Source organism: Sander vitreus, chromosome 19 (assembly GCF_031162955.1).
Source record: "Sander vitreus isolate 19-12246 chromosome 19, sanVit1, whole genome shotgun sequence".
NCBI lineage: Eukaryota > Metazoa > Chordata > Actinopteri > Perciformes > Percidae > Sander > Sander vitreus.
Genome location: NC_135873.1, coordinates 13,943,230 through 13,967,720, shown reverse-complemented (window position 1 = coordinate 13,967,720; position 24,491 = coordinate 13,943,230). Strand labels below are relative to the sequence as shown.

The window sequence follows — 24,491 nt, the reverse complement described above, 5'->3', positions numbered from 1 at the left end:
CAATCACTGCCTCGCGGTCCGCTTGGAAAGAACCAATGAAATGCCTCCTTGCCCCGCTGCGCGTACTCTACCCCTCCCGTGTACGAGCCTGAGCTCAATGTGCAAGTCTACTGGAGAATAGAGGAGGAAACTGTTTGCTCAACGGTGAATGAGACATGAAGTAAAACTGCGGTCCTTTCTCCACTCTGCTCTGAAGCAGCGAGGCAGCGGTGCTCGTGCACGTCTGTGTGATTAGTCCGTCTATGTAGTACCAATGAGCATTATAGGTTGGTTATATAATCGTACAGAATGGTGCACAGCATTCCTCAGGGTTGCATAGCACCTGCTGCAGTTGCATGTTGTCCTTTGGTCTCAGGTGCCAGCGGACCGCGTGATTAGCCAGCACTGCCAGCCATCCATCTTAGCTGGTGGAAAGGACGGGAGGGGTTAGGTCGACAACAGACCTGGCTGGCCTGGCCCCGGAATACAACTATGTCTCCATCACACACACACACACACACACACACACACACACACACACAGAAGCAGCACCAAGCCTGCAGGTTAATGGCTTTGACTCCATCTCTCTCTGTCCGTCTCCTGCTCTCTCTCTCTCTCTGTCCGTTTCCTGCTCTCTCTCTCGCTCTCTCTCTCTCTCTCCCCCCGTCATTTCTTTGTCCTAGTCAAATGTTTGCGCTCTCCGTCTTAATCTCACTCTGTCTTCTTCCCCTCCATATATCCTCACGTCGCCTTCCCCCTTCCGTGCCTTTCCCTTTACATTTCTCCATTTGTTTTCTCCATTACCTCTCCATCTCCTCATTACCTCCCTTCAGCTTCTTTCTCTATCCCATTCTCTCCCTCCCTGCCTCGCTCTCTCTTTCCTCTCTGTCTTACCTGGAGTGTGTGTTGCATATGTATGAGGGACGTGACAAAGTGCTGCCCTCAGCACAAACACAGCCAGGCATCCAGAGTCAAGTCTGTACGATGTGGAGAGGAGCGAGGAGGGGTGGGGAGGAATAAGAAAAGGAGCAAGGAGACAGGAATGGTGGGAAGGAAGCAGGGAAACAGGAAATGATTTAGTGAGGACAGTTGAAAGTTGAATGTGATGTTACTTTGTACTTTGTGTTGTTTTCATAATTGAGGACAGTGTTTTCATGTTTTTGCTAGTTTGAAATAATGTTATAACCTACAAAAACAAAATTCAATAATTTTTCATTATCTTTCACTATCTTTTAAAACTCATGTTGCACAAATCAAATGTTTCCTTATTTACTTTAGGACCAACTGACAACAGTCTTTTTAAATAGCATTCCAGCTTCATTATTTTCCATTATTCTTAAATATTAAAATCTTTTCACATCCTGATTCTTGGAGCAGTAGTTGAATGCAAACCCAGCTTCAGTCTGCTGTTTTCTCCATAGCAGACCTGTCACAAGAGGCCCAGGATTTAGGATAGAGAGGGGAAAGGAAGTAGGGCATGAAACAGGTGTTTGTGTTTGAAAGGGAAGGAGAGAAGGAAAGTATGAATGACAAAAAGGAGGGAGTGGGGAGGGATAATAAGAGAGCAGTAAACAAATATAGGAGAGAACAGCAGCCAGGTCAGAATGTATGAGTTTATTGAAGTTAAACTATATAGCTGTTAATATGAAATGTTTCCTTTTGGCAGTGTTTACGAGTGAGAGTCAATATATGACAGGTCTACAGTTACACATTGTCTTATATGTCTTTTTAACTGGTGTATGAAAGGTCTACAAATGTTGTGAATACACTTACACACTTGGTAAAGATTGAAGGCACTGTACGGACACTTACTCACAACCATTTTATTTTTTTTAAACAAAGTGAGGAAAAGAGACAGAGGAATGAATGAGAGGAGAAAGAGATAGCAGACAGGTCGTCCTCCCTCTCGTCATCTCCAGGGATATGCCACCTTTGGCCAGTTGCCAGGCAACACAGTGCTTGACAACGATGAGTTATATGGCTCTCCTGTCGCAGCAAGGAGTCATGGGTAGCCAATGTCAAACAACCCCCCCCCAAACACACACACAAGGTCAATAAGAGGGCACTCATCTTTTACCAACGGGAAAAACAAAGAAAACAGCATGGGTGTGGGTGTGGGTGAGAATTACAGGCGTCTCACAGGCCCATTGGAACACGCATCCAAAGTACGAAAGTAAGAAAATGCGTGCACACACACTCCGTGTAGCCAAGCCCAAAAATGTGGACGTTAAGATCACTGAGTTATATATTTGACTTGTGTGTGTGTGTGTGTGTGTGTGTGTGTGTGTGTTTTTTGTCTCATGCTGTGTGCATGAATAAGTCAGTGTCTGTATGAGCCCACCTGCCCGTGTTATGCTCCCTCTTACTCCCCAAGCAAACACCTTGATAGAGGCCCACCACTGTTTACACCTGTGGCTCATGGTAATGCTGCCATTGATATACACACACATTGATACACACACACACACACTGAACACCCACAGTGGGAGTGGACGCAATGGTAGCTACAGATTGTTAGAGAAGACAGAGAAACCATAGAAGGCATCTGACAGTCCTTCATGAGTGCAGAGATGTTTAATAACAATAATTCATTTAAAGCTACAAGGAAACATTTTGTTGAAACAAAATGTCTGTAAATAAACTCATTTGTTGATTTTGTGTGCCATTGGTGCGCTAAATGTATAATGTTCCACAGCGGAAAATAGTCCCCAAGAAATGCACAATTTGATCCTATTTCAGTGAAGTTTGCTAAAAGACTACAGTAGCCAGCTGTTTTTTTATTTATTTTTTATTTATGACCTGTTTTTAAAGATGCCAAAGGCAGGGTATGGGAATTCAGAAAGAATTGAGATATGAATTATCACATTATTGGTTTTAGTCTTAATTTTCATCTCCTGTCTATAAAAATATATAGTAACATGTTTATTGTAAGCACATTAATATATTTATAACATATGTAATGTGTGCTTTACAAAAGTTTTAACATGTGCCCAAAAAGGAATAATATTTTGTGTCTAATGTGTTTTTCCACAAAAAAAGTTAAATTATCTTGTTAAAAAATTCTTCAAATTACATCATTGATATATTCAAAATGTATGAATATGCAAACATTTCAATAAACTGCTGGACACAAGATGTAATCCACTTCACTAAAAAGTCCCTTATCAGTGTATGTGCGCCGGAGGCTTCAAGTTCCCATTACTCCATATATGACCACGATTAGCTTTCAAACCAGTTGTGATATCACAAAATCCTGTTGTACATAAACGTGTTAAACTGAGATTTAATGTGAGCACAGATAAACGTTTCTCCTTCAGCAGATGATTATGAAAACCTTCTAGGCCTTCTAGTGTCAGTACGGGACAAATGGCGAAGTGACGCAGCTAGAAGCAAAACACATTTTTCAGTGGAGGGGGTCTTTAAATTATATGTTGAGAATTAAAAATACATTTGCACCCTGCTTCTCACCCAATTATGGTCAAGGTTTCTTGTATGCCCTTACAGGTATACTTTTCTACTCAAACTATGTAACATGATACCACCTGTATATACATAGAACTGTGAAAATAGCATGAATATCACACAATAGGAAAGTGAACAGGGCAACAGTGAGGCTCCTCTGCACTTGCCAGTCATTTACCAACGTGTCACATTTCTCCGACCTGTGATTATTTAGTTGTTTTGAATGCTGGAACGCTGTGCTGAAAAGCGTCACTTTTTCCGCGACCTCCATTCATTCAGTGCCGTCTGAGCTCTTGCATGTGACAGATGAACGGCTGAACCGACAGACAAATGAACCGATGGCATCAAAGGGGACAAAAACAAGAGCAAACACAATCAGAGGATAATGTTTTCAGCGGCTTAAATTTTACTCGTGTGCTTCTGTGTCGTGTCTGCTGCTGTATGTTATTCCACGTGTGCTTGCTGGGCCCCTCCTCTGTCATGTAACTAATGGCAATGGAAGCAGGAAGTACTCTGTTCTGCCTGGCTGCCTGCTCTGCTTAAGAGAAATGGCGCGTTGACAATAATGCGATAATGCTGCTCTGATGAGGTGTCACTCAAACACCTCGCTGCTTAAACAAATGACTCCGAAGAGGCAGTTTTACTAATGTGTTTTTCCACAAAAAAAGTTAAATTATCTTGTTAAAAAATTCTTCAAATTACATCATTGATCTTATTAAGGGATGTCCAGATCCGATCACGTGATCGGAAATCGGGCCCGATCACGTGGTTTCAGACTCGATCGGAATCGGACGTTACCTCCCGATCAGGACTCGGGATATATATGTATATATATTCTCATTATTTTTTTAACACATCTATAGTTATGCGGTGGCACAGAGTTAGACCCTTTTGACTCCACACAGAAACAGCAACGCGTGCGGCATGACATCACTTTGTTGCAGAGACGCTATTGGTTAAATGCCGGCAAAGTAGAACACGGAAGCAGCTTGAAGCGGAAAGCGCGAGTATGTCTGCGGTCTGGAGGTATTATAAAGTTGATGACAACAACATTGCCATAGCAAACTGTGAGATATGTAACAGAAGTGCTCTGTTTGTTAACAGAGTTGTTGAATGTTAAAATAAGGTGAATTAAATAAAAAAATAAGGAACATCCTGGATCTGTTTTTTCGCTCTTCTTTATTCTTTTTTTTATATATTATAGAAGTATCGGATCGGGACTCGGTATCGGTAGATACTCAAAATCAAATGACTCGGACTCGACTCGAGGGCAAAAAAAACCTGATCGGGACATCCCTAATTGATATATTCAAAATGTATGAATATGCAAACATTTCAATAAACTGCTGGACACAAGATGTAATCCACTTCACTAAAAAGTCCCTTATCAGTGTATGTGCGCCGGAGGCTTCAAGTTCCCATTACTCCATATATGACCACGATTAGCTTTCAAACCAGTTGTGATATCACAAAATCCTGTTGTACATAAACGTGTTAAACTGAGATTTAATGTGAGCACAGATAAACGTTTCTCCTTCAGCAGATGATTATGAAAACCTTCTAGGCCTTCTAGTGTCAGTACGGGACAAATGGCGAAGTGACGCAGCTAGAAGCAAAAACACATTTTTCAGTGGAGGGGTCTTTAAATTATATGTTGAGAATTAAAAATACATTTGCACCCTGCTTCTCACCCAATTATGGTCAAGGTTTCTTGTATGCCCTTACAGGTATACTTTTCTACTCAAACTATGTAACATGATACCACCTGTATATACATAGAACTGTGAAAATAGCATGAATATCACACAATAGGAAAGTGAACAGGGCAACAGTGAGGCTCCTCTGCACTTGCCAGTCATTTACCAACGTGTCACATTTCTCCGACCTGTGATTATTTAGTTGTTTTGAATGCTGGAACGCTGTGCTGAAAAGCGTCACTTTTTCCGCGACCTCCATTCATTCAGTGCCGTCTGAGCTCTTGCATGTGACAGATGAACGGCTGAACCGACAGACAAATGAACCGATGGCATCAAAGGGGACAAAAACAAGAGCAAACACAATCAGAGGATAATGTTTTCAGCGGCTTAAATTTTACTCGTGTGCTTCTGTGTCGTGTCTGCTGCTGTATGTTATTCCACGTGTGCTTGCTGGGCCCCTCCTCTGTCATGTAACTAATGGCAATGGAAGCAGGAAGTACTCTGTTCTGCCTGGCTGCCTGCTCTGCTTAAGAGAAATGGCGCGTTGACAATAATGCGATAATGCTGCTCTGATGAGGTGTCACTCAAACACCTCGCTGCTTAAACAAATGACTCCGAAGAGGCAGTTTTACAGTGTGTGTTTGTGTGGGGGGTGGAACACGTGTGTGTGTGTGTGTGTGTGTGTGTGTGTGTGTGTGTGTGTGTGTGTGTGTGTGTGTGTGTTTTTGTTCCCTCATGTTTATGCTAATTTACAACTTGGCATCTCTTGTTCTGTGCTATCAGTTAACCTGTAGTGTGTTGCATTAGAGTGTGTGTGTGTGTGTGTGTGTGTGTGTGTGTGTGTGTGTAGTTGAGTAGGTAAACACATCTTGTGTGTGTGTTTTTGTGTGGCATTAATTTAGCAGAGCTGTGGAAGCGCCCGGGCAGGCCAGTCTGTTAGCGTAGCCGCTGTGCCACTACTTATTAATCAACCTGGCAGACAGTCAGTGGTGGCACTGCCCCTCTGCCTGCCAAATAGGGAACTGGCCTCACTCTGATAACTTTCAGCACTCTACACCCACTGCTCTGAGGCTGCCAAATTAGGAGCAACTCTGGCTAAGATAAGTCTAATAGTCTCATGCTGTGGGAGGGTGATAGAGTGTGGCTGGCCTTAAAGACTGATGGTGTCGGTCGGAGCTGACAGGTGGGGGTTATGAAGAAGAAAGCAAAGGTTGCAAAGATGGGAGTAGAAGGAAATAAAAAGAATTGTAAGATCCTTTTTTTTCTAGTTTAGTGAGACTTCCCTCTGCAGCACACATGCTGTGCGGCGTTTCAAAACAAAACTTGTTCCAACCCAGATGCAAGTATCCACACTCGAAGAAATAGCAGGTTGGCTGAATGTCTGTGCACATTTAAAGTGGAGCAGTTTCTCCGCCAGCAGAAAAGATGATGCTTATTTACAATCTTCATTCACGTGGTAGTCCAGCAGAAGCAATGTCAGTGCCAATCTCTGTTGGCAAACCTTCCACTAGGCACACGAAAAAAGCAAATTGATAAGCCGAACTGTGACTTTAGATGGGTCAGAAGATTTAATCCCCCTGCTCTGTGTTGAAGTGTAAATAATTGTCAAAACCAGCCGACTGGAATCTGTAAGTGCATTTCTTGGTTAATTTCGTTCTTTTATGGTCTGTTAAACTTAAAGACTTCATAGCTTGGTTTTTTTGATGGCGATTTTAAATCATCTGAATAATGGACATTTCCGGTGTACAGATCCATAAAATGTGTTGTAACGCAGTGAAGAGTTTCCTTGTTGCCTTGCATCTGTTCATGTTGTTTGTATGAATTATTCATCGAGGCCATGGACGTCTTTCATATCAGTCTTTTTGTAGATTTGCAGTACACACACACACACACACACACACACATATATTGACTTTGACTTCTCTCCCCCATTCTCTTTCTCTCTCTATCTCGCTGTTTGACAACACACTTCTTTGACTCCACATCTTATTTCTGACATTTCTTCACTCCATCAGCTCTCTCTCTCTAACGCAGACATAGGCCTTCTGCTCAGGATCGTTGCACCAGCTTAAGCCAATGTTTTACTTTGCAAAGAGAGAGAGAGATGACAGTGACACAGTAGAGCAACCCACCACTCAAAGTATGATCTAAGCCCTGTTTGCTGCTGACCTTTCAAACATGTCGAATAAGATTACAGGAGATGATAAAGCATAAAACATGGAGGCATCTCAGAGTTTCAGGGATATAATCAAGCCCCGATCGAGTGCAGGCTGCACTGTGATTTGGGGGCACGGCATGCTCTGGCCAAGGAAGACTTTTCCCATACAATAACACTGACTGACTGGCTGTGCGCCCAATACTCTACTATCCACGCACTACAATTAATGGAACTTTTGAATTGAGTGTGGTTTAGTGAAACGTATTTGACCTGTAACTTTATTTTTTTTGCATTATGAACTGAAGTCAAGTCAGAGAAATGTTTGAGACTTTTGAGAGTTTGTGAAGTTTGAAATTGAATGAACTGAGTCTGTTTGCATCTACACAGACACATCTACACAGACGTTTTCTTGTTCTTGATAGTTCTGCCTATTCAAAAATCAGACCTTATGTTGGAGTTTTGTTTAAGATAACTTCTTGTTTTTTTCCTCTCTCTAATTTGCTAAAATATTCGGGTGCATTTGCTGAAATATTCGGGTGTATTTTCTGATATATACGGGTGTATGAGCAGAATTATACGTGCGGCCTTTGTGCTTATTGACTGTTAATAACTTTGGTAACGGCACCTCAGAAAAATAACAATAATACACACTGTCACAAACCATTTAAAAACAATGGAAAAATGAAAATTGCTATTATATGAAATAAAATAAAAAGTGGAAGTCCAAAGAACTTGTTTGGGTCTGATTAGCCACTAGAGCATATGGGACGCCACCTTGAAACACAATCTCCAGTCCCCTTAAAGTATGAGTTTACAGTTATAAAATGTAAAAGCAGATGTCACTAACTAGAGCTACCTGGTTTAGTTTTTTTTTCCTTCTGTATTTTATGCTTTTCAAGTATAGGGCATTGTTTTCACAAAGGCTTCTTTCTTTTATTGAAAGCATGTATCACTCTCTCTGCATCGTGAGTTACATTTCCTCGACAGTGAACACAGCACATGACGTATAGGGGGGAGTACTTGTGTTGCAGCTCAGACACCTATCATGTAGAGGCACAATCTTACAGTTGAGTCTGCCTCAGAGGAGATGAAATGTATTCTACAGTCTTGTTACCAGAGTTGTGATGTCAGTCTCTGAAATACCACCATAGTGTTTACAGAAGTGGGACACACAGGCGAACATGTGCTAGTCCAGACACAGCTGGCTGGAGAGAAGGCAGGCAGCGAGGGGCCCACACACTACAACAGTCATTCTCAAAGTAAGGTTGTGGCGCTCTGCCAGAGGGTCTGTGAAAAGTTTTCACATGAATTCATTTCAATCATCATCATATACAAATTGGCTTCATATTTCAACAAATAATGTTATTTTTTAAATCTATAATAGTTCATAGATAGCGTCATTATGTAAATAACCTATAACGCGCCATACCACACCGGGAGCATCTCAGTGGCGGAGCGTCTTGCTGCCCGACTCGCAGATTCTATTGTCTCTACAAGTACTTTGTACTATCACGTGTTTATTAACCTAGTATCTACCTTCTACTCCAAGCACTCCTGTAATTAAACTCCATGCCTTCTCTTTTCTGGTGTTGTCCTAAAAAAGGATCTGTGATGTCTATTATGGTTTTCCACCTCCAAGATGAATCTCTCGTCGTCCGTGTTGTAGAGGACAAATAAAAGATATTTTGGGGGGGGGCGGCTGAGCTCAGCAGACTCGCCGCTGCTGGTGGAATATCAAGCATTGACTTGAATGGCAGCGATGGCTCGCGGGGGCTGCGTCGCCTCCGGAAAGCAGCACAGACGGTGGGAAAAAAAGGGTTAGAATCTGCAAACATGTTTATTACATGTCTAATATCTTTTTAATACAGTTATTTTGTTAATTCACATAACTAAGACTATAGAAGTGTAAAAAAAAAAATCCAAGGGACATCCATGAGGGGGTCCCCAGTATGTTCTCTAGCTTGTAAGGGGTCCTTGGCTGAAAAACGATTGAGTACCTCTGCTCTAGATAACAGAGAGAGAGAGAGAGAGAGAGTGGTGGGGAATTGCAGGAATGGATGCACCATGCCTATCACAGGTCCTTTCTCTTTGTGCCTGTTGACCCTGCTGATTGTTCACTTCACTTCATTGTAGTCTATCGGCAGTGAGGACATGAAGAGGCTTTTGTTAGTCTTTCCTTGAATTTTTGGGCCGATGAGTTTAATTTCTGTCCCTGGTAACTACCCAGTTCTGGTGATAACTGGGACGTTATTATACAGTATTATATGTATGCCTTTTTTATATATATATATACATACATACATATATACATACAGACACTAGGTACATCATTTGTCAACATAATGCATGGAGGGCAATGTTCCTAAGCAGTGTGTCTGATCATTTCAAAGCTAGGTTGAGAATTGGTCACCTGAAATTGTGTGTAACTGCATGCAAAGTCCTGGCCTACTTAGACACAGCTGGAGATCAAAAAGGAGAACAGTAACCGAATATACAAACAATAGACTTTTTTTTTTTAATATATAATATAAATTGCTAGTGTCTATTCATTGTTTTTATTATAGCATCTTTCGCTTGTAGTTTCAACTCAGTAAATTCATAAAGTATACATTTAAGCATGATTAAACAATTGACATTGATCTCAGTTAGACTTGAAATCAAGGTTGCAGTTCAGCAGTTAAGTCATGTAAATGTAAAACGTCGAGTCACTGATTATAGTTTGTACAAAATGTTTGAGGACCTGGCAGATGCAGCATTACACAGGAAGTACATATTTAAAGTGGCACAGACACCAAATGATAATACTACCCCGTTTAGACGGAAAAGTCCGTTTTTGTTTCCGTCTGTAAATTGTCTCGGTGCGAGTGACGTTGGTTCTTGTTAGACTGAGACTGCTGATAATACAGCGCCCTGCTGTTCCAGGTTTTATAGACTGGGTTTACCTCACAAGACGATCATATTGTAGACAAGCGTGGAACTTCCTCTTCTTTTTATTCGGAGCATTACTTCCATGCATTCCGAACAATGAGTGGTTTGACAAAGGCCCAGGCACAAATCATGAGGCTGACAAATGGCGTTATCTGGCTCTGCACATGGGAACAGTGTTTTCCATGTGTATGTGATGGTGTGAAGAGGGAAAACATCACCTCTGGAAAAAGCCTTATTGCGAAGTAGAAGATGATAGCCCAGTTAGTCGCTTTGGCCTTTGGGTTAACCCTGTCATACTCCACCACTCTGTCACCAACCATGTGTCATCTTGTCAATGTAATGGGCCCTTTCATACACCAAGTATGCCTTTAGTTTTTACTGTGGAATATGTAATGAAGTACATTTTCCCAAGAGCTTTATACGTACAGATTTGTGCTTTGCTGGAAATGTTCCATTTCATGTTTCTTCATACTCCACTTAAATGTTGCACTTTTTATTCCACTGCATTTGACAGCTATGAGTTATTTTGCACATTTTGTTTTCTTTCTTTTATTAGAGCAATTTGTATTGTTTTATTGGTCAGCCACTAGCAGACTAGTTAACCTTCTCCTAAGTTAAGTTCTGACCTGCACAACTCGACAAACACACAGAACATGTGTAGGCGATGCTAGTGCACAGAACATCAGGTAAACACTATTTACATGTAGGTGGAAGGTTGGAATAATCAAAAGCTCTGTGTGTGTGTGTGTGTGTGTGTGTGTGTGTGTGTGTGTGTGTGTGTGTGTGTGTGTGTGTGTGTGTGAAGGATGAGTAATAAAGAGGGATTTGAGAAGTCATCCTCCACAAACTCATGATGCAGGAGTCAGATTGGTTTCTTTATGCGCTGGAGATAAAGCTCTGAATGCTTTGTCAAATGCAACCAGGCCCATGTCGTCCACACGTTTGATGCAGAGCAACCTTATCTGGCAATTACCTTCCAATACTGAAGGCATTCGGCATTACTGGCATTGTCAACATCCGAGTGAAATGCATTTCCATCTTATCATTTGCATATTTTAATTACACTGCCATGGAAGGGGAAAACATCAGACATCTCAATGAATGTCAGTTATGTTGTTTTACTTTTGATGGACAGGATCATTGTGTAAATATGCATGTGTGTGTGTGTGTGTGTGTGTGTGTGTGTGTGTGTGTGTGTGTGTGTGTGTGTGTGTGTGAGAATGATACACATACTTAGGTGTTGAGGTTTGGTATCAATCATGCAGCAGAGAGCGGAGCATCTCAGCGCTGAACCTCCCCCAGCGTGAATCCAATGCTGGAAGTTGAAAAGAAGGTTAGCAGCTGAATAATGAACCCAAACACTTTTCCAATGGAGCCTGTTCCATTGAACATTTTTTCATGTGAAATTTGTAGGGCTGAGACTTTCTGTTGACTTTTGAGCCCCGGGTTTAGCCTGAAGAGCGTAGAAAAACTCCTCAATAATACATTGATTTAGAAAGGAACTGTAATATAGGGTGGTTAACCAAAAAAGAGCCACTCTTCATTAGCACATCTTTTTTTAAAGTTGCAAATTGAGAATTGTTATATGTATGTAATGAACGATGACAAATGGCCAAATAAAAATGATTCCAATAAAAAGCATGTGCCAGTGCCTGCTGAACAAAACCCATGCTCAGCTTAACTGCACCATGTTCAGTGCCATGCAAACTGGGTGCTACGTGAAGAGTGGTTACAGTATCTAGGCCAACCCAGCATGGGCTCCGTTTGAAGTATTGCTGCATTTTGCCAGCGCGTAGTGGAATAGCAGAGGTCTACTTTTAGCTCCAGAGATGCACAGACACAACAGCCATTCACTCCCCACGCACACATACATTCACAGATAGACTCACACACCAACATAAGCACATAAACATACAAATACAAGACCCGCATACAGACAAAGCATACTTGGATGCTCTGAGACACACACACACACACACACACATTCTCACACCCCTGTAGACACTCAATGTGTGTTTATCTATTTATTTTTGCTGTTTGTTTGTTTTGCTCAGTAAATCCTAACCACAGCACAGCTGCTGCTGCTGGAGCAGGCATGGACAGCAGTTTGGGGATTCATTAGCTCTTGTTTTCCTCCCTCTGTCTCCCACTCTCCATCTCTTCTTTTTTTCCTCCAGTCATGGTCAGGAGCATTGCGTAAATGTTTTGTTGTCACGTCGGACCAAGATAATGGTTTTGTGGAGCTGATTTTGGCACTTCTGGGATTTTTTGGATTCAATCTTTTTTATTTTTTAACATTTTGGCCACTCCACAAACTAAATGTCAAAGTCAGTCTTCTCATGCATGATGAATGCTGCTAAGTCTCTGGAGGAGCTCGCTAAATGACCCAAGTTATGTCATCAGGGTTATCTGAGCTTGGCACCGCACTGTAGCAGCAGTTTGTACCTATGTATAGTTTAGTTTGGACATCACACCCGAACAGAAGCCCAGACGGCTCGTTTAAAGGTACAGTCTCTGAATATGGACTGTGTGCATTTCTCTGTGGATTAAGTGTTTTGATGCTTTCACAGGATCAGTATAGCACCTCAACCTGCTTTATAATCAAAATACATGGAAATCTGACTTTTTACAATGTAGGACCTTAAGTTTAAAACTCAAAAACTCAGCTTTATCTGTCAATTGAAATGATCAAAACTATTCTCTTTAAGAAAAAGTGATAATGTAAGACCACGTCGCACATAATAAGGAAGTGATTGACAAAATAGGTGTTCGGGGACTTTGAAATTGTCAGATATTGGCTAGTCAGTGGCAAACAAATGGAGAATCTTACACTGAGCATGTTTTTATTTTTTGAAACGTGGTACAGTTACACATAATGATTTTTTGAAAAAAAAGGAATGTATTTTTTAGGCCTAAAAAGGGTCAAATTCCAACGGAGACAAAATATTAGCAACTATCAGCGTGTGGCAGAGCCCAGGCACCTGCCAAGCGCAGTAGACCTCAGACCTGATCTCAATTATCTAAAAACGACCAAAGACTAAAATGATGGTGTTATATGGGCCACACCTCTCACTTATGACACCACCTGTCTCATAGATAAGATACAACGCACACACAAAAGCTTCACAGTAGGGGTCTTTTCAGTTGGTCAAACACAGCAATGACTAAAAACAATTACTGTAGCTTTGTACACATGCTAGCCACGCACCCACACACAGTGTGCCATACATTGTGTCCGATCTGGCCCATAGCACCCCTATTTCACCCGCCATTACCCTCTGACTGGATAGAATCCCCCAGGTACAGCAACACCCAGGGGAGCCTAATGATGGATAAACTAAACAGGAGTGGAGGGAAGGAAGGAGGCTGAGAAAGAGATGAGGGGGAACCCCCCCCCCCCCTCCAAAAAAAAAGGCTTTGCAATTCTGAGCATACACACACTCATGAGAGTGTGAGATCCACAGACAGGTGAGCTATTGTTCCTTGGGGCTGTAAAAGTGTTCACAGGGCAACAAAACCTGATCGATAGACACACACCGCCACTCTATAAAGACTCTAGTTAAAGAAGGAGAGTGAAATAGATACTGGTCCTTCTTCTTGTCACTGTGGACACACAAACACACACACACACACCTGACAATGTATCATCTCACTTCCTCTGCCTGTGTCTGTCCCTTTGTGACTCCTTCAGTCTCTGTCAGAGGCTCTTATCCTTCTCCCTCTCTGTCATCCTCCCTTTGTGTGTGTGTGTGTGTGTGTGTGTGTGTGTGTGTGTGTGTGTGTCACACTTGGACCGGCCCATGACAAAAACAAGAGCAATCACACTCCTCAATGCTAATCCCACACTAACACATGAACATGCATGTGCAGAATGAGGCTCTGAGAAATACTTACATTACAGAGTCGTACTCTGCTGGGAGCTGGCCTGGTTTCTCTATCACCAGCGTCCACACACACACACACTTTCTCACAGTATCTCTGTGTTGTACTACACAAACACAGAGCATACAGTATGACAACACACAGCTTGAGACAACATCAAAACACACACAATAGGCCCTACGACTAAAGGGGGAGCGAGAGAGTGACAAGGCTTGAAAGAAAGTCCACTGACAGTGCAGCCGCTAACCTCCAAAACACACACACACACACACACACACACACACACACACACACACACACACACACACACACACACAGGACAGGACTTCAGAGGCAAGCTGCCAGAGCTCCAGACTAAACCCTGAAAGATGGGAGGATTGTGCCACGGGGGACCAGGGAGATGAAAGAAGGAATGAGGGAAGAATAAATGAAGGAGCATCTATGAAAATAATATAGTGAAAGAGAGAGGAAAGGGTGCAAAAACCTAAAGGGTAACTGACAATTAACATATAACATTTGACAGGTCAAAGTTGTATTCCTCAAGATTTAAGTCCTGGTGGATTTGGCGACACCTGGTGGTAACAGCAAGTGTGCGCTAAAGCGTGCGTTATAGCAAACGCTTTTTGAGCAGCTACTTTGTCTGAAATAAAACATAGTGGTGACAAGCATTGCGTTTCCTGCGTCTGCTTCACAATAGAAGTCACCCCGTGATTTGCCAGTTGAATGCTTTTAATGTGAAGCAGCTGCATTAAGACATGTTGGGTTAGCATTAGCATAGTCTATAGCCACGACGTTCCACTTCCTGGATTGCTATGGTGTCGCCAGAAATTCCGCCGGATGTCTCTCATTTCGGCCGGATGTCCGTTACCTTCCTCTTTCTTTGTGTTGGCGTTCTAAACTCTGGTGGATTTGTGAAGACTATGGTTAACTGCTCCTCAGATCTCTGCAGGATAAATCCAGACAGATAGCTAGACTATCTGTCCAGTCAGAGTTTTCTGTTGCACGACTAAAACAACTTTTGATTGGACACATGTTCCACCAAAAGTTCCTTCCTGAGGCTATTTTGCAGAGGCACCGTGGCTCTGTCTAGTGCTTATTCTAATCATAGGAGCAGCGTTATTATGGAACCGTCTAGGCAAGTCCCGCCCTTCAATAGCATTGACACATTACTATTGGCCAGGCGTCCATGCTTACACAAGGTAACAAACCCAATTTGTTCAGGTCCTATCCCCTGACCAATCGGCTATCCTAACCTTAACCACTCAAGGTCAATGCCTAACCCCAACCAATCGAGTTGCTTCGTAGGGCGGGACTTGCCTGGAAGTTACGTGGGTTTCATTATAACGCGTAGGAGCACGGCATCATTAACACACTGTGGTTGTTGAGATGTGCTGACTGCTACTGATACCAAGCAGGTTTCCCCTTTATTCAGCTGATTGTTCACATCTGAAAAAGGCCATTGTTTTACTGCTCAGGAAAGGGTATACATTAGACATACCCACCCACACCGCACACTTAAAAGGGGTCCTGCCAGTATGAGGGCATAAAATCTGAATAATTTCACGGATAATTTGGTTGTCACAGCCAGGCAATAATAATAACAACTTTAGAGAGAGAGAGAGAGAGAGAGCACAATAGCAAAGAGGGAGAAGAGCGGAGCGAATCACCCAAGGCCAATCACTGTGTCTAAGCCAGAGTGGTGTTTGTGGAAAAGAAGCCTCTTTATAAGCTGTTATAAAGGGGGGGATGTTTCTCATTTTCCATTTTTTACCACTTCCAAAAACCTTTTTCCCTCCCTTGCATATTCGGCGAGACCCTCTGGAAATGGCAAAGTGTTTAACGTGGCGGCAGGATGATAGCATGGTTAGACTTGGGCGGTGGTGGCATAAACAGTGAGGCACGCTGCCGTAATGGCAATAATACACTTGGACACCATTTGTAAACGTGCAGTCTATCTAACAAGCAGGCGGCTTTCATCACTTTAGAAAGAACCAGGCACAATCTGAGGTGTGTGTGTGTTCTGTTGAAAATGTGTGTCTCCTATACATTATTCAGATGCTTCGAACTGCCCACATCTGTTCATTTCTCTGGACGACACACACACACACACACACACTCTCCTCTGATAGACAATAATTACCATGCTATGCCAAGAACACACGCACACTCACACAGAGAGCAATGGCACCCATGTCAGCCTCTAACAATGAATCCACATAGGATTTGGTGTGTTTAAAGCACTGTTTGTCATCCAGCAGCCTCACTGCTCACACACAAATCATAATCCCATGTATGGCTGCACTCAAAAGTCACAGATGCATGCACCTCTGCGCACACACACAAATCATCAGCCAAGTATAGCTGCATTCACACCAAGTAACCTGCATAGGCATATTAGTTCTATAAGCATAATGTCATGGCTCTCTGATGGCACATAAAACGCCCTTTGCTGCTTTATTGTGACTGCATCATAGATGCACAAAAATATTGTTTGGTCTAAACACAGAAAAAAATGAGCATGCACTGGTTGTGTGGGTGTAGCATGTTTGAATGATTATACATAGGCTATGTGTGTGCATGTGTGCGCTGCTTACATGTGCGATGGAGAGTATGTATTTGCATTATTCCTCTGTCTTTGTGTGCTCACATGTTTGCGTGTTGTGTGTGTCTGTTTTCTGTGTGTGTGGAAGACAGAGGGAGGTGGAGAGAAAAGGAGGCAGTCTTCTCTGTAGTGTCAGCCTTTGATCTGTGTCCGTGTGTGTGTGTGTGTGTGTGTGTGTGTGTGTGTGTGTGTGTGTGTGTATATGTGTGTGTGTGTGTGCGCGCGCGCGCGCGCGCCAACCCCTGGTGTCTTGGAGGCAGATGAAACACTGCGTCTCTATCCGGGACTCACAGAACACCCACTATCCTTCTCTCCTTTTCCTTTACTCTACTTCTTCTCTCGCTCTCTCTCTCTCTCTCTCTCCCTCCCTCCCTTACCCCTGCTTACCACCATTCCTTACCACAGCCATTTTAAAGGCTATTCATGTAGAGCCGTGCTTTCATCTTGCATTGCAGCGTTTTAACCAGCTCCTCTGTTTGTTTGTTTTTCCAAGCCTTTTATCAGATTATAGAGGAAGGGGAGGATGGGTGAAGTGGCCCGCTGTTGTACACTGACACACCGTCAGGTGGATGCAGCGTGAAGGTGCAGGAAAGACAGAGGCTTTGGTTCTAACAAGATAACGTTATAGGATCTTGTGGCTCTGTGTAGTCCAGTTCTGTCGCTTCTGTTTAGTTGACGTCCCACCAGCACAGTACACGTTTGTAAGAATGGAAATTAAAGAGCAAAAATAGATGATCAATAATCTCAAAAAGCACAACAGTGATTTTGATATTCTCCGCATTTTAATATCTGGACTTCAGATGAACACCGTTCACATATTGTGTGCAAGAAACAACGTTGACATAGAAGTATTGCATTCATTAGCTTAATTAATGACCTCATAAGCATAATTGGTGAAGTTTAATATATCACGGTGATTACAGTAGGGCATTAGGCAGCTTATATGCCTCGTGTTTGTCCTCGGCTTAATGAATGCACTCAGACGTGCAGCTTATTTTTGTGTGTTTGTGGTGTTTTAAAGAGCAGCACTGAAGCCAGTAAATGCATGAAGTGCTTACTGATGTGTACTTTTTGTTTTTGTGGATCATCTCAGATGATGCATATTGATTTGGGTTGTGCTTGCAGGATGAAGAGAGAAATGATTGGCTATTGTGAACTTCAGTAGGTATAAATTCTAGCTGTTAACGCAATAATTAATTGTTCAGCTACAGTTACAGCCTCTACATAATTAATTAATGTCATAATGATATGCCTCAGCCTTTGTGTATTTTATTGCTCCACATTACAGTTTTCAATCAAATGTGCTCTGTAATGTTTCTATAAAATTCAGAGAAAGTGCATGTCGCTGCTGTGTTTTCGCCACAAGGTGGCACCTTATTCACATCCTTAGGAGGAGGCTGGCTCATTGGAAATATTTTTGAAAGGAATACCTGACTCCTGACCTGCCTAACTAGTAACTAAACCTATTTTAAAATGTAATTAACACTGAACAGAAGAATGGAAGTGAAATAATGCTTGTGACTTTGCATTGGGTCTGATTGGGAATCTTAATAAAAGATCTTGATAACACTAATTAGGCACCCAGAGCAGACAGCATACTGTATGTTTGTGTTTTAACGGATGCTAGCATCTAACTGTATACAATTGTTTAGCCTCTACTGTATAAGCTTAATAGATGACCTTTCCTCTGCACCTACCTTTAATAAAGCCCTAATTAGGGTCCCATTAGTATCTGAGAGGCTGCCTGTTAATTGGTACTTCAATAGAAAAGATTTAGGTCGTTGTAGGAACAATCGAAGATACTCGGCAGTAATCATGAGAGGCAAATGTCAGCTAACAGCAGAAAAGCTGAGCTATTATTACAATGCTCTGATGAATGTTGAATGAATTGTCTTACAGAGAAACGTTGAGGAATGTGCAGTTCAGTATCATTCCACAAGCGAATTGGGATATGCAAATAGGATTTCTTGTCACCTGTATACCCACAAAACACAAAAACGATGAAGAAATTGACAAACATCATAAGATCAAAGTATTGAACTAATCACTAATGTGCTAACAGTGCTGCGTGTCAGCGCCAAGCTGGTTTGTTCCTACTGAACATGTCATTTATTTTTTAAACTGCCAATGAATATACCTTACCAGTAATTTCATAAAACAGCTGGGCATTGTAGTTTTTAGCAAATGTTACTCAATCAGGAATAAATATTTTTTGTTGGGGACTATTTCTTGCTGAGGATTAATAGACATTTGGTGCTCTAGTATGTGTATGTATATGTGTATATATATATATATATATATATATATATATAAATAGCTCTATGGCACAAAGGAAAACGCTGGATACGCATCTGGTTATTGGAATCAATTCAGTTTTAATACGGCATTTGTAGACAATAAGAAAATACAGTTACCATAGAAATATACAGGTATTATCCATTCACAGGTAATTAAAATATAGATAGCTTATAGTTTAACCTCATCCAAGTTTTCCATGAGCCTCACTGGCTATTAATCAATTGTAATGTAATTCAATTAATACATATTGTAGATTAATTAATTGAAATTAATCGCATACATAATTAACGGTGCCTGAACCGATACTTTTTAAGAAAGTTAAAAAAAGAAAAGGAAAAAAAAAAAAGGGTACTAAACAACAGTTGGTGACATTAAAGAACAGCTTGTTTATTGCTAAGGCCATATGGTCAAAATTAAATGATTTAATAATAATGTATAACAATAATTTATTTCACTAGTAAATTGCTGTTGAACGACAAAAACAACAACTAGATAGGTATGACATTATAAATAACTTCAAATGCACCACGAGGCTGTAGTTTACCAGTTTCATTGAACGCACTGTTTGTGTTGTTTCCGACGGCAGCTGCAGATTACTACATATCGTGTTGAATCTATAGTAAACACAGTCACACTTACATCGCCAGCCGCTAGCTGTCAGTATTTAACCGTGTTTAATCCAGCTACTAGCTAGCTGTAGGCTAACGTTAAGGTCAGTTGCTGAGTATGCGTTAACCAGCTAGCCGTAGGTTAACGCTAGCCTGTTACATAGTGTTAATTAGCATCACATGTAGCGGGGTTTGTGTTTCCTGTAACGTCTGTTTCAGAGCAGCAGAGAGAAGCGCAGACATATCAGTAGCACCAGATTTTCGTCTGTATGCAAACGTCAATTTGGAATGGATTAATCCGCGTTAATTTTTTTTAACGCGTTATTTTTTTCTCAGATTAATGAATCGAAATTAACGCGTTATTTTGACAGCCCTAGTTTCTACATTACTGATGTTTAAATTATGATAAGGGATATCCTATATTGGCTTCTTATAGACAGACCTTTTTCCTGGAACACATTTTGACATGTCACAGTAGGAAAATGAATGACGGCTGAATTCCATTTAGCTGCTTCAGTTTCAGTGCATGCTGGCTCACTGTCACATATGGCACCATGGCTTGCTGGGACACTTACTGTAAGTAACACCTGTGCTGTGAAAAAGGCCTATTGGTAAATATTTCTACTGTAAAAGTAAAAAGTTTCTTCTCAAACTTCCATGCCATAACATTATTGATGGACGGTTGTTTTGCTCCAAAAATTAAAAATTAAAACTAAAAAGAAAGACATTGTACAATCCTAAATTCCAAGCACGGTGCGTCATCACTTGTAATCCAGTTACGGGTGTGATTCCGATTAGAGTCACCTACTATATTTGTGGGAGTGCAGGCTGGTAGTCTGTAAGTGGCTTTGTGTAAAAGTCCCTGCTCAGTGCCATTAGTGTAAACGTCATTAAGAGAGCAGCTGAAAAAGCAATTTGTTTCCTCTTGTGCCGTCTGTCACTCCTTGTTGATGACACACACACACACACTCACACTTGTTCTCATGCAATTCCCTCTCAGCCAGAAGCTGACTTACAGGCCAAAGTAGGGGACATTTCCCAGACAGGTACTAAATACTAAAGGTACTGATGCTAACGTCATCTTGTCTCTCTCTTGCCTCTTTATTCTCCTCCCATCTCTGCATCCCTTCTCCTTCTATATCCTCATTTCCTTTGTTCTTTTCCCTCCTGTCCTTATCCCTCTCCTCTCTTAAATATCCTCCCTCACCTTCTTCCTACATCCATCCTTGTGTATACAAATACCCAGGCTTCCTCAGCACCGGTGATCAGTCGGCTAAAGGGAACTACGGCCTGCTGGACCAGATTCAGGCCCTGCGTTGGCTCAACGAGAACATTGGCCACTTCGGCGGAGACCCAGAGAGGATCACCATCTTCGGCTCAGGAGCTGGGGCGTCCTGCGTCAACCTCCTCATCCTCTCGCACCACTCGGAGGGTAAATAAAGTAGACTCTGTTGCATTGTGTTGTTTGTTTTCTTGGTACAGAATCTATTTTTCTTTGTCTGTCACCTCAACTGTTTGGTTTTTTGTTATTATAGAAAACCCTTTTTCATAGGAAAGACTCCCAAGCACAATGTTGTTCCTACTGGTCATTAGATTACTGGAATACTGGATCCAACCCTGTGAATGACTCATTACTTTTCCACAAATTTCTTGACACATGGGTTGTGGCTGCTTACGTAAACTCCACCCGATCTATTAATGTTTCAGTCCTTAGTGTAGATCATTCCTCACTAATCCCTGAATAGCCACGGTGCATATTTACAAACCATCTGTGTGTATTTGTTCTATATATTTGCTGGGAACAGATGGCGATGCCCACCTGAATGTCCAATTCAACCTTTGAAACTCCAACAAAAAAATGTATGTTCCTGTATTTGTTGCTTGGAATTACTTGTCACGCTCAGTGTAGTATATAGTAAATCTAGCTTTATTTATCCTTTGGTCATTTGATGACCCATGTAAATGTAATGGAGTATCATAATCCTGCTATAGCCATGACGTCGGATGGAAGCTCAGCGAGCAGCGTCCAGCCCAGAAATCGTTAAGTCCTGTGATGTTGCTTGACACCTCTATCCTCCGAGGAAAACACTGCTTATCCTTTGAACTGAAGACTTTAAGCAGTCATGTGGCTAATGAGCGAGTCCAGGTTTGATCCAGGTTATGTCGTTCATGTCAGTGGAGGATAAATGACACTGGAGCTCCAACCTTAGCCCACATTACCTGACTTGGCGAGCGCTCCAGGCTCTGTTAACAGTCCACTGCTCGGCAAGCAGAGAGGCTCTACCTCCTGTCGGGAAAAAAATAAAACCTACATCCATGTGATCTCATGCACCCCATTACCAACAACACACCCCGAGGGCTAAGTGTTAACATTGCACCACCAAAAGAGTGAGGCCCACGGACCAATCGACTTTGATCTGAATTGAGATCAGTGTGGCAGACGAGGCCGCAGCCAAATGGTCACGCACTCGCTGCCTTTGATCATGCTGTTCTCGAAGCTGTCCTCCGCCAATCGTAACTTCTCTGTTCTCTGCGCTGCTCGAGGACTCTCCCTCAATATCTCTCTCCTCTATTCATTTTCCGTCTCACACACTCAAACCACAAAGGACAGAAACAGGGAAGAAATGGTGGGTGGAGAGAGAGAGAGATTAGAGACAGTGTGTTCACACAACTACACTCTGTTTCAATCACCTGTGTGTGTGTGTGTGTGTGTGTGTGTGTGTGTGTGTGTGTGTGTGTGTCCGACACGTCTCTAACTTTGATTCATTCTGTCTGTGCCTCAGGAACAATGTGTTGTGTCAAAGCTTGAGTGAGCATCTGTGCACTGCTGCCGTGTCACTGTGTCCATTTAACACAACCTCTCTAATTACCACTGATGTCTGTTAACCCTTCATGTTAACCCGGGCACACCCAACCTTTTTTCCCTTATTGGCAGGTGATCTACGTAGCCATTAGAAACCTCCCAAGGCCCTAACTGTTATGTTTATATCATGATAACAGTGGTTACAGAGTGCTTGTGACTTGCATATAGGGCAAATACAAAGAATGTTGACTGTTTGAAAAGTTTAGTTTTGTCTTAAATACTTGTACTGTGCATAGGAATTAACAATTTGCATTGGCATTGCAACCCATTACTTAAATGAGACATATCATAACCACATTATTTTTCACCCTACGTCTGAAATGCTCCGTTTTAGCACCTGTCTGCTCTGATTGGCTGATTTGCAAAGGTAGTTCTCAAGCTGTGGGTGGAGATACTCAGATGGGGGGGGGGTATATTGTAATGAGCCTGCATGTGACATTGGAAGGGGAACCAAATGAGAATGGCTTGTTGAACACAATGTTAGCCAACAAAAAAGCTGAGTTTTGCGCTTTCTTATTTCACAGTTTTTGGGTTGTTAGGCACCCCAGATACACAAATGTATGTGCACAAGCACTGCAAAAGTGAGTTTTTCAAGATATTTCCCTTTTAATTACACATTATTAGCATCACTGACATTTGAACCCACCAATGCTTGCTTTACATTTGTTTTTACATGGCAACAAACTACTGGCAGTCATTGTAGTTTAATCATTAATCTTTCAGGGGAGCCCCCAGTTTAGCAGCAGAGGGACCCTAATGGTTGGGGAAAGCCTGTATTAACCCCTTGTCTCCTGTCGCTGACTACCAACCCCTCTCACACTGCCACCAGTCCATTCTCATGCCTTCGCTTTGTCATCACCCCCATCGGCATCATCCTCCTCGTCTTCATCAGCATCTAACGGTGTAACATCAGCCCTCTAGACGACCGCCTGTCTGTCATGCTCCCCCCCCCACCCTCCTCCTTCCCCCCGCCAGGGATGCCAGGTAAGGAGTCTGTCATCCCCACCCTTAAGGGACACCAATCATGTCAACAACACGCCGTCACAAATCAAGTGCGACAGCAGATACGCACAGGATGAATGGCAGGATGGAAACGCTAGACAGTATGGAGGGAGGGGTTGTAAGTGATACTGATATGATGAAGGGTGGGGGATGTAGAGGGGAAGACATTATCCATGGGATCCTGTGTTCAAGGGAAGAGGACGAGATAGAGGACAGAATATACTCTGACATGACATATGGAAATGAGGGTTAGGGTCGCCAAATGTAGGAAAGTACTGAGCAGGGCTTTAGGGAGTAACAAAGAAACTTATTTTGAAGACAAATGAAATAATACCTACCTTCCACCTCTCTTAGTCTCTCCCCTTTTCTTTCTCAGTGCAGATATGTAGGTAAAGCTGTTTCCTAGCTACTTCTTATTATAATTGATTTCCCAGGAAAAGGGAGCTCTGCAGCTCTGCTTAATAATTAACTGACCAATCTTCAGCCCAGGAGAGAGAAGGAGAAAGAAAAAGGGAACGCGAGAGCAAACGAGTGAGGCAGGAGGCCTCTTAACGAGCCACTGAAGTGGTTCAAACAGCACAGGACAGGCAGAACTAAGGAGACAGAGAGAGAGAGAGACAAAGAGGAAGACAGGGAGGGAGAGAGAGAGTCTGAGAGGCGAAACAGCCAGCACAAGGAAGAGAAAAATGGCTCTTTTGACTTCTCAGATGAGTTTATTCCCAGTCCTGCTTCTTACTTCTTTCTTCTTCTTTTTGTCTGAGCTACAGCACCATATCATGCTCTTATCTGAGATGCTTTGGGTCTGTAGTCCCATCTTGTGTCTGCCAACTTTGCTCCAGTGAGAATGAGATGAATTTTTTTTATATATATATATATATAAAGGGAAATTCTAAAAATGGAAAAAGAGAAAGCGATATGTGATTTCCACTTTAAGTAGTCCCTCTCAAATCCTCTCCTACCCGAAAACTGAACTTTAGTCAGACAACTTCCCAGAGCTCCATCCTGCCTGCAA

At 42.2% G+C, this 24,491-nt stretch overlaps 1 protein-coding gene across 1 annotated transcript in view; it reads left to right on the top strand.

Annotated features, from left to right (window-relative positions):
* nlgn2a (neuroligin 2a) overlaps nucleotides 1-24,491 on the top strand; it is a 94,468-nt gene that overhangs the window by 63,216 nt on the left and 6,761 nt on the right. The window contains exon 3 of the mRNA XM_078275595.1: nucleotides 20,861-21,046. Coding sequence (XP_078131721.1) covers nucleotides 20,861-21,046 — 186 coding nt within the window. The remainder of the gene's footprint in view (nucleotides 1-20,860; nucleotides 21,047-24,491) is intronic.